This window comes from Neoarius graeffei, chromosome 3 (assembly GCF_027579695.1).
Source record: "Neoarius graeffei isolate fNeoGra1 chromosome 3, fNeoGra1.pri, whole genome shotgun sequence".
In the NCBI taxonomy this organism is placed as follows: domain Eukaryota; kingdom Metazoa; phylum Chordata; class Actinopteri; order Siluriformes; family Ariidae; genus Neoarius; species Neoarius graeffei.
In genome coordinates, this window is record NC_083571.1 from 119,228,342 (window position 1) to 119,244,770 (window position 16,429).

General features: G+C 39.2%; 1 protein-coding gene across 2 annotated transcripts in view; it reads right to left on the reverse strand.

Annotated features, from left to right (window-relative positions):
• The window catches only part of pax1b (paired box 1b), an 8,718-nt gene extending 81 nt beyond the window's left edge, over positions 1-8,637 (reverse strand). Inside the window, exons 1-5 of one of the 2 annotated variants that reach the window (XM_060918009.1) lie at positions 8,445-8,637; positions 7,036-7,659; positions 2,646-2,776; positions 1,497-1,612; positions 1-1,198 (exon numbers count right to left, since the gene is read on the reverse strand). The exon at positions 1-1,198 is cut by the window's left edge and continues 81 nt beyond it. In XM_060918009.1, coding sequence (XP_060773992.1) covers positions 1,165-1,198; positions 1,497-1,612; positions 2,646-2,776; positions 7,036-7,659; positions 8,445-8,448 — 909 coding nt within the window. In that variant the 5' untranslated portion in view covers positions 8,449-8,637 and the 3' untranslated portion in view covers positions 1-1,164. Of the gene's footprint in view, positions 1,199-1,496; positions 1,666-2,645; positions 2,777-7,035; positions 7,660-8,444 lie in introns of both variants that reach the window. The other variant, XM_060918008.1, reaches the window with a different exon arrangement.
• Positions 8,638-16,429: the final 7,792 nt, after the last annotated feature.

Consider the following 16,429-nt stretch of genomic DNA (forward strand, 5'->3'; position numbering starts at 1 on the left):
AATAAAAAGTTTCATCTTTGTCACTGCAGTTCTCTCTTCAGCTGACATTTATTAACACAAGGTATGTATAATTAGGTTTAATTGTATACATGATAATATTTTTATCTAAATCAAGAAAATGGTCCATATTCACAAATAATAGGCTGCCATACATTTACCATATTTACCATATTCATGAACACCAATTTCATTGTATTTTTAAAAAAATGTTTATCATTCATTTTTAATTAACATTGTAGTGACATTTAATTTTATAATAATGTCCAAAGAAATAAAACTGACTGCAAATATTGCAGAAATCACCTGTGGTCCACAGTTCCAGCTATGAAAATTAAATTATTTACCGATTTTAACCATTTCCACCTTCCTATTCAACCAGTACGGTTAGATTGGTATAATAACCCACTTTTTGACAATATCCTGAAATTTCTCTCTGATGGAGACTGAAATCAGGGGTTTGAGCCAAATGTTTGAAATTGTGACCTAATATCATCCAGGACAAACTGCACCTTTAAAATATCACGTTTGTTGTCACAAAGATATCATGAATAATCAGTGAGAGAGACTTCAGTTCTAGCTGCAGCCTCATTGATGACTTTTGCAATCCCAAAGTTATTTAGAAACAACACCAGTTGTCTGGATGAGCAGCATCTAATTTAACTGAATACTGGAGATCAATACCCAGTTAGCTTTGGTGTTTTGTTTTTTTTTGGGGGGGGGGGGGGTCTTAAAAATATTTCAAAATTTAAACATTAAGCTAAACTGAAATAGATAACAGATCAAATTACACATTTTGGTAGCTATTTCCCCCGAACATTCTACATTCACAATTTATTTTGAACTTGCTTGACAGAATATCAATTAAGGCTGTTTTTTTTTCTTTCCAGTAACACCAGTATAAATGAGTGATGTGACCAGTATCATGGAGCTCTGATGTCATTCAGGTGAAGTGGATTACGCACGTTGGCTGTTAGCAATGTCATAACCTGCACTCATGAATTTCACTGAACATTTGCGGCATGTTTTTACTTGCTATTTAAATTCAGACAACAGCAGATGTGTGTATTTGCAGCGTGTGGGCTTTGTGTCTGTGTTTACGAGGCTGAGGTGGGTAAAGCCAGGCTGTGGACGCAGCTCAGGGCCTCGTGATGATGATGATGCTGTTTAATCAGAGGACTGGGAGGTTTTCTGTCTGCCACTGAAAACCGAAAGAGGGAAAAGTTTACAGAAATAAATACGCCTTTCATTTCAGCCCTGTTTGTCTAAACCAAACACACACACACACACACACACACACACACACTGAGCTAACAACATCAATGTATTTTTTTGACAACATGCTGCCGCCTTAAAAGCAAGAAGCACTTGGTGTGGCACATACAGGATCTCATGCTGAATTAACCCCAGGACTCGTTGTCCAGCAGCATTAAAAGCACATTTAGCCCTGAACGGCTGTGCATATGATCCAAAACAAGGCAGTAAGTATGAGTACTCACCATCTGTTGGAGGTTTGAAGTTCATGGCAGTGTGAAGGTGTGAGTCGTTGTGTGTCAGGCTTGTTCCCTGAGGCTGCCAGTGATGCCCATAGTTTCCCCCGTATACCCCGCATTGACTGGGGGAAGAATAGGGGCAGGGGGGCATATATCCACTAAGACTCGACGGAGACTGTCAGAGACACGAATACGCCATTGAGTTAGAAAAAGGGCTCAAAGTGATCATGTGGGTTCAGCAAATATAAGTACCACCCTAATACACTATACTGGCAAAGCATCATGGGTCAATGAAACACAAAATGGTGCTAGATCTAGGAATGTGTACAGAGGGGGCACGTGTTTATCTTGAAACAAGTCTAGATTAGCCTTCATCTGGGTTTCCCACTAATCAAACCCTGATTTATAGTGGCTACACATCAGCAGTAACAGCTATCGTGGTTCATATGAGGACAAAGGAAAACAAATAAGCAAATATAAACTTTTACATAGCAACCAAAAATCTGCATCTGGATAAATGTTCCTGGTACTTGATTAACATTTACTGAATTAACTCACACACTACCTGACACTTGTGATAAGAACACGTTTATAAATCCTGACCCAAATCTACCACACAGCGTTCATCACAGCCTGCGGCTGTCATGAACACATGTCACTCTATTCTCTTGGATATGGCCTTCCTTTCGTTCCAGGTATTATGGAAAAAATTCAGCAGGTGATAGCATGTCTTTATGTCTTTTTTTTCTTCTTCAGTGAAACCAATTCTCAGAATGTAAGAGGATTAGAATCACAAATTTCAAGGTTATTCTGAAATCACTCTTTTACCAGCAACAGCAGCAGAAAGCATTTCATTTTTTTCTTATTCGTTTTTACTTTTTTATGTCTGGCATTTTCATTTAATACCACATTTTATACCACGTGTAGCTTTTTAAATGACCCTTTCTGGAGCTCTTTCTTACAGGGTCCATGAACACAATCATTTACTGAGTTTTACAGCCACCAGTCTGTGTTCAGTCCTTTTTCGGTGTATATACAGTTCAGAATTCTGACACATTTGCCATGAGATTGGCTTAAACACGGATCGGTTTGCTTTCGTACTTAACAATCAAACAGAAAAAATATACAGAATAAATATTCAAATGCATGAATTACCTGATTGTATTTAATATCCGTGTCTATAGGTGATCTGTCAATGCCATTCACCGCATGCGAGGGAAATGAACTTCTGTTCACACATGGCCACTCCTCCATTTTTTGCTGATATCCATCCGGTCCAGTGATGGCTATAAAGAATCAGTAAATGCTTTAAATTAAATTAAATACAGCCTGCAATATGTGTATTATTAAAATGCATTATTGTCAGCTATACATTATTAATTCAGATACAGGTTTACTACTGAAACAATAACAACAACAACAACAACAAATAAGGCAAGGCGAGTTTATTTCTATAGCGCATTTCATACACAGTGGCAGTTCAATGTGCTTTACAGAGGTAAAGGCAAAACAGTAAACAATAGAAAATAAAATTGCATAAAATAAAGGGGGAAGAAGAGAAAAAAATAATAAGAATTAAACAATAGTAGAAATAAAATAATAAAATGAAGTAAAAGTTCAGTAAAAAAAACAGCAGAATAAAATAGAATAAAAGTTAAGTAAAGTTTAAAACGTAAAGATGATGATATTTATCAGTTAGCAGAAAGCATCTGAGAGCAGCTTGGTCTTTAGTCTAGATTTGAAGCTGCCAACAGCAGGAGTGTTTTTAATGTCCTCTGGCAGTTGGTTCCATAGCTGCACTGCATAGTCGCTAAAAGCTGCTTCACCACACTTTGTTTTAACAACAGGTTTTAACAGTAAATTTTTCTGCTGCGATCTGGTAGATCTGATTGGGTTAGGCCGCTGTAACATATCAGAGAGGTAATTGGGCCCTGTACCATTTAGAGATTTGTACACCAGCAGCAATGCTTTAAAGTCAATTCTGTAGCTTACTGGAAGCCAGTGAAGGGACCTTAGAATTGGAGTAATGTGCTCTGTTCTTTTTGTTCGTGTGAGAACCCTCGCCGCTGCATTTTGAATCAGCTGAAGTCGTTTGATGGTCTTTTTTGGCAGGCCTGTGAAAAGGCCATTGCAGTAATCAACCCTACTAGAGATGAAGCCATGTATAAGTTTTTCCAGATCATTTTTTGACATAAGTCCTCTTAGTTTGGAAATGTTTTTTAGGTGATAAAATGCCGTTTTAGTGATTGCTTTCATGTGACTGTCAAAGCTTAGCTCGCTGTCAATGAAAACACCAAGATTTTTAACCATTTCTTTTGTTTTAATCCCTTTTGTGTCAAGAATAGTGGTAATCCTGAGTCTTTCATCTTTTTTCCCAAATAGAATTACTTCTGTTTTATCTGTGTTCAGCTGAAGAAAATTTTGTGACATCCAGTTGTTGATTTGGTCACACTAATTATGATACACATCTTCACTACTACTAAAACAGAAATAATCTAATAAAAAAGGAAAAAATGAAAAGCTTAAATATAAGCATGAGCATTGAGATTTTATGTAATGCGCTTTGAGAATAAAGTATTATTATTATTATTTATATACAATAATATGGGTTAGTTCTAAAAGAAAAGCAGCAATCAAAATGCTTTCAGGTTATTTATAATATAATGAGGAAATAATTCATGAGATTAATGAAGGTAATTCAAACGATTCATCCAGTGGTTATTGAGGCGACTAAAGATGTTATTTTTATTTTCCATTTGTGATAGAGCTCATCTCATCTCATCTCATTATCTGTAGCCGCTTTATCCTTCTACAGGGTCGCAGGCGAGCTGGAGCCTATCCCAGCTGACTACGGGCGAAAGGCGGGGTTCACCCTGGACAAGTCGCCAGGTCATCACAGGGCTGACACATAGACACAGACAACCATTCACACTCACATTCACACCTACGCTCAATTTAGAGTCACCAGTTAACCTAACCTGCATGTCTTTGGACTGTGGGGGAAACCGGAGCACCCAGAGGAAACCCACATGGACACGGGGAGAACATGCAAACTCCACACAGAAAGGCCCTCACCGGCCCCGGGGCTCGAACCTTCTTGCTGTGAGGCGACAGCGCTAACCACTACACCACCGTGCCGCCCTGTGATAGAGCTCATAATTAAAATAGTTTATATAACATGATATTATTTTTATTTGTTTGTTTTACTAGAATTATTATTTTTCTTTGAATAATAATAATAATAATAATAATAATAATAATAATAATAATAATAAAACAATTTCAATGTCAACACAGGATGTTATTAGTTGTTACTATTATTAACTGTATTATTTACATCACAGTTTATTACAGTTTATTACAGTTATTAATCACATGATTTACTGTAGAAATCACAAACAATTGGTAAAGAAATTAAGCTTTGTTTAGAGAAAAAAATTCCATGAATCCTTTATTGGGTATTGTGATGATGAGATAAGCCTAAAAACTAAACCCATTTAAGGGTGAATTGATATGGGCTATTATTTAATATCAGATAAAACCAGGGGCTCGTAGCTTTCTGTTTCCTTAAAGTTTCTCCGACAATTGCTAGTGTTTTCTTTTATTAACTACAGACAGCAGTGGAATGAAGCTAGACTCAGATGGGCAAAAAACAATTACAAAAACAAATAATGACAAAATAAAAGATTTCTTTAAGCACAGCCCATTTACTTTAACACAGTCTGCATATTTAGCATTCCCCCCCCCAAAAAAAAAAAACCTAACGCACTGTCCCTCAAACTAATACATCATTCATCTTGTAACTCTTCAGTGCCGTGGTCAATCTTCTTTTTGTTCCACGGGTATCTTGTTATGGAATGGCCTACCTAGTCCTATACAGAACCTCAAGTACAAACCCAGTTTAAGTCTCAGGTTAAAGAATTTTTATTCAATAGTTATTGTTCTCAGGAGTCTTCAGCTTTTATTCAGTATTAAACATTTCCTTATTTTTATTGTAAACTCTAAATTTTGTCCCCATGTTGATCATCTAACTCCTTTTGGACCACAATGGAAATAATTGCTTTCACTTTATTCTATTATCTAATTATTATTATGTTATTGTATTGTTTTTATACAATGTCATTTTAATAATGAATAAATCAACCAATCAATAAAAAAAAATCTCAGTCAGTGATGTATCCTGGTCAGAGTCACTTTGGATCTGGAGCCTATAGCAGGAACACCGAGCAGGAGGTGGGAATACAGAGCTAGTCTATCACACACACACACACACACACACACACACACACACACACACACACACAGAGTAATATCAGCTACACCATGCTCCTGTTATTATCCAGGCCCCTGTCCCATATTATCTGAACACATTACTTGACTCATTATACATTCTCACTTTAGACCGTGTTACTGCGTTACTGTATCACTGCATTAAGAAGAAGAACAACAACAGCATGGTGGGGTAGTGGTTAGCACGGTCGCCTCACAGCAAGAAGGTTCTGGGTTCAAGCCCTGTGGCCAGCGAGAGCCTTTCTGTGCGGAGTTTGCATGTTCTCCCCTTGTCTGCGTGGGTTTCCTCCAGGTGCTCCGGTTTCCCCCACAGTCCAAAGACATGCAGTTAGGTTAATATGGGACGGCCTTGGGCTGAGGTGCCCTTGAGCGAGGTACTGAACTCCCAACTGCTCCCCGGGTGCTGTTAGCATGGTTGCTCACTGCTCTCTCTCTGTGTGTGTGTGTGTGTGTGTGTGTGTGTGCGCTCATTGCTCACGTATGTGTGCGTGTGTGTGTTCACTGCTTCAGATGGGTTAAATGCAGAGAGGAATTTCATAAGTGTGTGATGAATAAAGTTCTTCTTCTGCATTACTGTGTTACTGTATTACCTGGGCATACACATTTCCTCACTGTCTCATAACACACCATGTTACACCTCTGCTCTGTGGAACAGTCCTCAGTATCAACACCACCACCTTAACACACTTCCTTCTTACATAAAGCACTGCAGAGTATTGTTTCAGATTTATAATAATAATAATTATTATTATTATTATTATTATTATTATTATTATTATTATTATTATACAACTTGAAGTTAAAAATAAAACAAATATACAAATAAACTAACGAAATTGTGACTGTCAACATAAAAAGGTGAAAATATAAAATAAATCTAAAATTTTATTTGATAATTTTTCAATAATAATAATAATAATAATAATAATAATGTTATTACATTTACATTTTGTGCACAAATTTGTCAAAGATTTTTTTTCACATTTTATTGTTGACAATCACAATTTCGTTAGTTTATTTGTATATTTGTTTTATTTTGAACTTCACGTTTTATATTTTCTTTGCATTTATTTGTGCATTTCTACTGTGTGTGTGTGTGTGTGTGTGTGTGTGTGTGTGTGTGTGTGTGTGTGTGTGTGTGTGTGTGTGTGTGTTTCTGCATTCTGCGTGTATCTGCTTTTCTTCCTGTAATGGTCTCAGGGTTTATTATGTGCTTAAAAAATGAAGAAACAAATAAAGTCGTCGGTTCATTTACCTGAGGGGTCCATGAAAGCTCGAATCCCTAAGATGTTGCTGACGGTGTGCACGGAAGGCCAGGCCCGGGACAGACCGACCCCGACCCTGGGGGCCCCGCTGAGCTTCGCGCCGGTGGGTGAGAGGGTGTTGGGGTAGGAGTAGGCACACACCGGGCTGTAAGGAATCGCCGGGGCGGGAGGTTTCATGCCGCTGACGCCGCTCTCGTGCTGTCCGGGCTGCGACAGGTTCCCGATCTTATTCCTCAGAATGCGACTGATGGAGCTCACCGACGGCACGTTGTACTTGTCGCACACACCGTCGGCCAGCAGCCGGTCCCGAATCTCCCACGCGAACATGCCCGGGTCCGCGTGCTTATACTCCCGTATGCTTTTCACCACGTTGGGTGTGGTCACGCGCGGTTTGCTGCCGCCGATGGCGCCCGGCAGCACGGAGCCCGTCTCGTGGTAGCGCGCCAGGATTTTACTCACGCAGCCGTGAGAGACGCGCAGCTGGCGGCTGATGTCGCACGGGCGAATCCCGAGCTGCGCGAGCTCCACGATGCGCACGCGGATGGCGTTGGGAAGCGGCCGCCCGTTCACAAACACACCGCCCAGCTGGTTCACCTCACCGTACGACGGCTGCTCTGTAATAATAATAATAATAATAATAATAATAATAATAATAAACTCCACACAGCTCTAAAGCTTCAGATAGAAATGAATCATTTACTGAATGTTGTAGATTTTTGCTCCACACTCCGGGAGAGTATTAATGTCCTGCAGTCCGACAGAACGCACAGGAATAATTCAGTGTCTTTTACACTCCAGGCTCTATTAATATATGTATTTTTTTTAATTGGTAGAATAACTGTAATAATTTTATACCATGCACAAATTAATTAGCAAATAAATTATGCGTCTCAATTGGATATTCGCTTCACACGATCAAAAATAAAATTGAAGGTCTCAATTATTTACGAAATATCATGCCTTTAATTGAAGACTATACAGCACACACTTTATCTCCACTTTATTTTATGAAAACAAGTCGTTATTTTGATAAAATACATTTATTGTAGGATTATTTTCATTTGTCTGGATAAATACAGGCAGGCTGTTACAGGTGATAATTCAACACCGAGCTAATGATCTACTGTGTGAAAATAAATAAATAAATAAATAAATAAAATGTTACAGGCCAAAGAAACTGAGAGAATCTACAGGTCCTGTAAACATGTGTTTAAAGTGAAGTGAAGATCAGAGTGCAGTTTCAGCAGCCAGTAAACACGTGGAATTATTATAAACACACAACCATTCACCTGGTGTAAAGAGACTGAGATAAAAAAAAATGAAAAGATAAAATGTCATTGTCTTGTGATTGTTTTCCTTTTCATCTCCACATTTTGAATGGAATAGAAAATAAACTTACCCATTTGCAGAAACTTTACGGTGTTCACTCTTCACTTTTCACTCTTCACTCTGTCCTCATTGGAAAAGCAGCTTCTTCTTGTCTCCTGTTTAAATGTGATCTCCACTTTCCAATGAAACTTCACTGAGAGGAACCGCACACATCACACACCACACATCTCCCAGCACAACGGCCCGTGTGTGTGTGTGTGTGTGTGTGTGTGTGTGTGTGTGTGTGTGTGTGTGTGTTTGTGTTTGCGTGGATTAAACTCCTCCCTTTTGCTTAAGCTCTTCATCACACTTCCTTTTGCCCTCATGCTGTTCCATAAACACACTTTAATGCAGCAGCAGCAACAGGGACAGCCACTGAACCAATGACCCACTGTCACCAGCTCAAAAGTTTATTTCCTCAAAGATACAAAGAGAAGCACAGGCAATGCTCATTAGACATTATTTGTAAGTGATGAACTTATTATTATTCTTCCACAGAAGGCATCTTGGTCAATCTTCTCTTATTTATGACACCATCTTGATAATCTGGTTCTAATCTTTCTGCTCTTGTTGAAAACAGTCATTAAAGTCGTTAATACCCCAAGAACAAATCTGAACCTCCACAAATATTAACTGTAAGAGCTGGCATATCTAAATGCCCGAGAATTTGTTGTTGTTGATGATGATAATCTAATCAGACTGTTCTTTAACTCTGTAAAGGCCATGTTCATATAAACCACGCATGCGCAACCTGACCGCCGTGGATTCGTGGGAAATGCGATAAGATCGGAACATGAGTGCAGACTGCGCATGCGTGTTTCACCAGAACGCGGTCCTGTTGCTGAAAATAAAGCACGTGACCCACACTGTTAATTACTGAAAACGGAACTGAAGCTGAACTCCATTGTAATGTTTGTAATTTTATTTTTCAAATTTCAGCTCATTTTATTTCGCTACTGTTTACACTAAAACAATGTAAATATATGAATAAATAATCATGTTGGAATCCGCGCTGGACAGTTTCTGTGGGCACAAACTTTCATATCAAACACATCTGCTGATGGATCTCCAGTCAAATGAGCGACACAAGCCTCAAGATTTAGACTTTTACTTCCATATTTACAAGTCAAATGTTAGCCATCTTTTATTTATTTCCTGATTGTAAAATATGTTTCTCAACATTTTTTTTTAATTCAAGAAATTGTTCAAATATTTTTCGTAAAGGAACAGACTGAATGCTGGCAGCTTTTTGCAAATAAATAATATAGTTGCTTTCATTCATTTTAATAAATATATTTAGGCTATACAATTTACAATTTTGACATCTCATGATAATTTCCAATACATTTGGCCACACCTAAGCTGAGCAGTGATATTATTATTATTATTTTTTTTTTTAATTATCTTTCTTATGTTAGTTAAGGTGGTGAAGTCTGGTGTTATTTCTGTCTTTTCCAGGTCTAATCTACCTTCTCTGCTGTGGCCCCTCAGGCTCCAAATACCACCGGAACTACAGCTGTCTCTTTATTACAATGCTGCTAGCTCTAGTCTCAGTTGTGAGTGACTGTCGATCTTATAATAATAATAATAATAATAATAATAATAATAATAATGTTTGTAGTATAGTATGGATTCTGTAAATATCCCGGCAGGTATTATTAATTATTTATTTATTTGTTTGTTCGTTTGTTTTTTAAATGAGATGATTCGAGGTCTTTTTCCAAAGCTGTGTAGAATTGAACAGATGTCAATAAACCATGTTATAAAGTTTCAAAATGTCCTGGTGATATAAACCACAGCAAACTAATAAATACAAATTAATAAAGTAAGATATTTAATAATCTCCGAGATATAACACTGTTCCTTTATTTTAATCTGGAGCTGATATAAATACTGATATAAATACCGTTTATAATTTTCAGAAATGAAGAAGTAAAATGTTTACACTCATTATATAATGCATTTTAATGTATTTCATTTCGTTTCTATTTATTTACTGTAGATGTAACGTCAGGGCGGCACGGTGGTGTAGTGGTTAGCGCTGTCGCCTCACAGCAAGAAGGTCCGGGTTTGAGCCCCGTGGCCGGCGAGGGCCTTTCTGTGCGGAGTTTGCATGTTGTCCCCGTCTCCGCGTGGGTTTCCTCCGGTTTCCCCCAAAGACATGCAGGTTAGGTTAACTGGTGACACTTAATTGACCGTAGGTGTGAATGGTTGTCTATATGTATGATGGATCACAGCCCTGAACCCCGCCTCTCACTCATAGTCAGCTGGGATTGGCTCCAGCCCATGACCCTGTACAGGATAAGCGGCTACAGATAATGCATGGAGATTTAAAATCTTATTAAAACCGTCAATATCATCAAATATGACGCGACATGAAACAAATCACTTTGTTTATAATTGTTATAAATGTTCCGTTTTTCCTCTCAATAATCTGCGGTATTCACTTTTTGAGCTGTTCTATTCTGTAAATATAAAGGTTTATAAAAGTATACCCAGTCTGAATCTCATTATAACTTTCTGTGCACATTCCCAAAGTATTGTTTTATTTTTTTTCCTCTCTGTAATTTGGAAATAGAGTTGGATTGATGTGGTTCAGTAATCATATTATTGAATTATATTATTGTGATCTCTTTTAAAGAGGTTTAATTCCCTTGTGTTCCTGTTCGGATGTGAGTTCCTGTTGTAATCCTCATGTGAAGTCTGTCCCGGCTGGATGGAAAAACTTGGATTTATCTGAGAGAAAGTTGACAAGAAGTCACGTGACATTCTCAGAGAAAATAATTCTCGATAAAAAGTCCATGAAAGTTCGGAAATGTCACTCCGAGTAAAAATTTTGGTTTTAAATGTAATATAATGCATTATTATTATTATTATTATTATTATTATTATTATTATTATTATTATTATTATTATGGAAAATTGTTATAAATACAAACATTAAATGCATGTACATAACCAAAATTAAACTGTTAAACTAGTGAACACATGTTCTGTATTTTAAGGAGTGTGCTGTGTAAGCTGTGTGTTATTTCCATATTTTGTCCCACTTTCTTGTTTCTATCCAGAAATAAAATGCTCCAAGCCAGTGTTTCGTAGAAGTAGCCTACCCTTTGTGCTGAATATCTATCTATCTATCTATCTATCTATCTATCTATCTATCTATCTATCTATCTATCTATCTATCTATCTATCTATCTATCTATCTATCTATCTATCTATCTATGATGTTGATTTGTTCAGTATGTGACCTTAAGGATGTTAAGGATGGATGAGAAGAGTCTCTCATGTGTTAATGTTGAAACATTTGCCTTTTGTGTTCTGCACGCACCTTTTACTCCAATCACTACCTGTACAGGATGCACTTGTGTGTTTAGTGGTGGGAATAAATGTGTTCAAGATTTTTGACCTAATTTTTGAGGTGTCTACAACGTAAGCATAAATAATAATAATAATAATAATAATAATAATAATAATAATAATAATAATAATAATAATAATACTTTAACTGGGTTGTAATTCATGTTTGAGCAAACACTGAGGCCTTGCCTTGTGCAACTGCTCCCTCTTGTGGACAGATTTATGTTGCGCAGTTTTTGCTGTTGGATTGCGAAAGAAAGGACATGTGAAGGACCAGATGAAGGACCAGGACAAATAACGTAGGCTAAAAACACATGAGAGAGAGAGAGTCTTATCCAGACTTGCCCAGAGTAACTTATATTTCCGAGGAAGGAAAATCTTTACGCTAGAACAAAGTCTAAAGAGATCAAGAAACAGGAACAAAAGTAATAATAAATAAATAAAGATGAGTGTTTTTATTGTTGTTCCTCCATATACCTTGGAAGAAAATGTTATTTTATCAGGACGATACATTAACATGGTGCACAGGACTACACAAAGTGCAAATACACAACAGTGTGAGATGAATGTTCATTTCTAAGTACATGATTTCTTTTCATGTATGTGCTTATTAAAGATGTAGGTCTTTAATCTGTATTTGAAGTATCTTGGGTTGTTCAGACCACCACCTGGGGGCAGTAGAGAAAAGTCTGGATGCTTGTCTTCCTTGTGTCTTTATGGGAGCTGAGTCCGGACTTGGGCCACTGTCCGCTGGTATCATGTGTAAGCAGCCGGTCCGTGTTTTTTCAGGGTTTTAACTTTACTGAGGGCAGCTCGAGGAATTCAGTGGAGGGAAAAGCAGCTGCAAAGCAACATGGATGATCTTCAGCCTTCTGGCTTCTGTATTCGGGATCAGCTCTAGAGATATACTATATGACCAAAAGTATATAGACACCTGATCATCACACCCATATGTGGGCTTTCTCCAAACTGCTGGAATCACACAGTTGTCTAGAATGTTTTTGCATTTCGTAACATTACAATTTCCCTTCAGTGGAACTAAGAAGCCCAAACCTGTTCCAGCCTGACAATGCTCCTGTACAAAGTGAGGTCATGGGCAGCACAGTGGTGTAGTGGTGAGCACTGTCACTTCACAGTGAGAAGGTTCTGGGTTTGAACCTCATGGCCGACGGGGGCCTTTCTGTGTCAAGTTCGCATGTTCTCCCTGTGTTTGTGTGGGTTTCCTCCAGGGGCTCCGGTTTCTCTCACAGTCCAAAGACATGCAGTTAGCATAAGTGGCTACCCTAAATTGCCTGTGTGTGTGAATGGTTGGGTGGGAACTGCTCTACGTCCTTAACGTTGACCCTGGGTAGCTCTCCTGAGCTAGCTAACAAATCTGCAGTAAACAGTCAACTATGGCTGACATACGAGAAGAAGAAATGAGGTCCATGAAGAGATGGTTTGTTGATGTGGAAAAACTCAAGTAGCCAGAACCTCAGCCTGACCTCAATCTCACTGAACACCTTTGGGATGAACTGGAAGATCGACTGTGCCCCACACCTCCTCATCTGACATCAGTGCCCATACTCACTAATACTTGTGTGGTTGAATGAGCACAAATCCCCACAGCCACGCTCCAAAATCTAGTGGAAAACCTTCCCAGAAGAGTGGAGGTTATTATCACAGCAAACTCTATATCAATCAGTCTATCTATCAATCATGTGCATGAAGATCAGAAGATCAGCCAGGAGTGGAGAAATAGTCTAATGTTCAAGAGTTTGAAAAAGTACTGGAGAGACAGGCTAGTAGTTTTTTTCCTTGACATTCTCGAATGTGATCTTTTACATCGAGCAGTTTTACAAGTTTTATTCGTTCATTTATTTTCTATACCACTTATCCATTGTGGGTCGCAGCTGAGCTGGAGCCAATCCCAGCTGAGTTTGGGCGAGAGGCGGGGTACATCGTGGACAGGTAGCCAATGTATTAAGGACTAACTGTCAGAGAAAACCTGAACACCTGGAGGAAATTCATGCAGTGACGGGAGAGAACATCCAACCTCCACACAGAAAGGCCCCAGTTGACTGGCAGCCAGGTTTGAAACCCAAAACTGCTTGCTGTGATGCATCAGTGCGAATCATCACTGTGCCACCCCTGTGATTTATATTAAAGTCAATAGATAAATAGATAGATAGAAAGATTGATTGATTGATTGATTGATTGATTTTCTTTATTGATCCCAAGTTGAGAAATTGTTCTCTTTCTGTGCCATAGACAAGCTCTGGATCTTCTTTATAGGTGTCCTGGGATATTGCCTGTACAGATTGTGAGTTGAGTGTTAGAACAAACAAACAAACAGATAGATAAATAAATAAATAAGTAAATGTGTGTAAATCTTTATTCCTCTCCTTGAATCGCCACCTTAACGTGGTGGAGGGGTTTGAGTGCCTCATTGATTCTAGGAGCTATGTTGTCAGGGGCATTTGCCCCGGTCTCCCAAGGCAAACAGGTCCTAGATGAAAGGTCAGACAAAGAGCGGTTTGCCTGGTAGCTCATCTAGGAGAAGGAAAACTCTGATCTCAAACCTCCGTTGTCTCGTGGCTATACCCATTCCTGGGAGAGACTTCAGGAGTAAACCCCAAGGAATAATCTGGATCTGGAGTCCCCAAGGCAGTCCACTGTTGTTATCAACATTGTTCTGGCAACTCCTACGTTGCCCTGGTGCCAGGCATACTAGCTTCTGCTTTTCCCCTGGACTCCACCAGAGGCGAGGAGAGGGGGGACCTGCTGCATGGGCAACAGCTTGTCCTTCATTTCAACATTGAAATTAAATTAAATACAAAGTCTTGCTTTTAACCTATAAAGCTCTTCATGGTTTCACCCCTTCCTATCTCTGTGAGATAATTCATTTGTACTGTCCCTCCCGCTCCCTCAGATCTTCTGTCTGTGGACTTCTGACTGTTCCACATTTTAAACTGGCATCTGTGGGTAGCAGATCATTCAGTGTTGCTGCTCCTAAACTTTGGAACTCATTACCACAATCATTTTGTGACTGTTTCACTCTCTCTTCCTTCAAAGCTAACTTGAAAACTTTCTTCTTTACCTCACACTACTCTTCCTAGTGTGGCCTTTTTTTTGGTAACTCCTGTGTAAAGCATCCTTGGGTTCGTGAAAGGCGCTATATAAATTGAAATTATTATTATTATTATTATTATTATTATTATTATTATTATTATTACATGCCCAGGCCTGCACCTGGAGAGGTCACTCCAGGTTCACTAAGTTAGCACTGACACAACACGGGGAGCAGCAGTTTACCGGTTATAAGCCTAGGCTTGTTTGGCATACAGCCGGGCGCCAGGGGTTGCTCCCGTCGGTGGGAGGAATTCCCGCCCTCCTCAATCTGGGCAGCCCCCAGACAATAAGGTACTACCCCACCACAACCTGTTTGCTCCATAGGGTGCTTGGAGCTTAGAGATATCAACAGGCAGGTTGTAAATTCCAGCACCAGGCCAATGTAAAATCCAAAGGAAGATGCCAGCTCTTCAGATTGCAAGCTGGAATGTGAGGACAATGTGTCCAGGCTACAACAGTGACCCGCAGTTATTGGAAAGACATATGAAAGACTGCCGTAATTGACAGAGAATTAGCCTATCTCATCATCGATGTCCCTGCTCTGCAGGAGGCAAGGTTGCCAGATGATGGATCCTTGTGCAAACAGAACTACACATTCTTCTGGCAGGGCAAGAGTTCAGAGGAGGCATGCATATATGGCACGGGCTTCACTGTGAGGAACTCTTTGCTGTCAACCATTGAACCACCTACTGGAGGTTCCGAGAGGCTCCTGACCATGAGGATGACAACAAGGACAGCATACATGTCAACCCCTTTGGGTGTCCACCTGTAGTATCAGAGGAAGAAATCCATAAAATCAACATAAAATCCTTATAGCCTTCGAATCGCACCAACTTTTATTTTGATGTACATTTGTACAATACACATTTACTGCTATCCTATTGTTCATAGGGTAGGCTGCTCCCACTCCAAAGGAAAATACTTTTTACAGACTCAGGGAAAACACTCAAACTCCACTGTCGGTGCACTGTCAGTCAAACTGTAGGCTGCTCCCATTTCAATGGGATACTTTTCACAGAGACCATTTTTGTCCACAGCCAACTTTTCATATAGCCAGAGAAAGCACTCAAACTTCACCATTTTTGTCCACAGTCAGTCATGTTTACATATGATCTTGATTATAATCACTGGCAGCCTTCTTTGCCAGCTGTAACTGCCTTTCTGTGGGGGTGATGTCTCAACAGACGTCTGTGTTCAGTTTGCATTGCAGTAGTGCAGTAAGGGTGTCTGTGCCCAGGTTTTTTCTGCAGTCAGTGTGGATTTTCCTGACCTGTGAGAATACCCTCTCACAGTCACCATTGCTGTGAGGTAGACACAGCAATGCCTCCATAGTTTTTCTCAGGTTTGGAAATCTCTCCTGTCTGCATCTGCACATGACCGGAACAAGCGAAGTCTCGCAGTCGCGATACTGCACGAGGCTTGAGGAATAAACATCTGGTTTCACATAGTCTGGGTTATCTGCCCCTGCATACACGCTGTTCTCTGTCTATAAATTGAGCTTTTGTATGTTTTTGCGACGATCAGCTGACGATGTTCAAGTAAGAT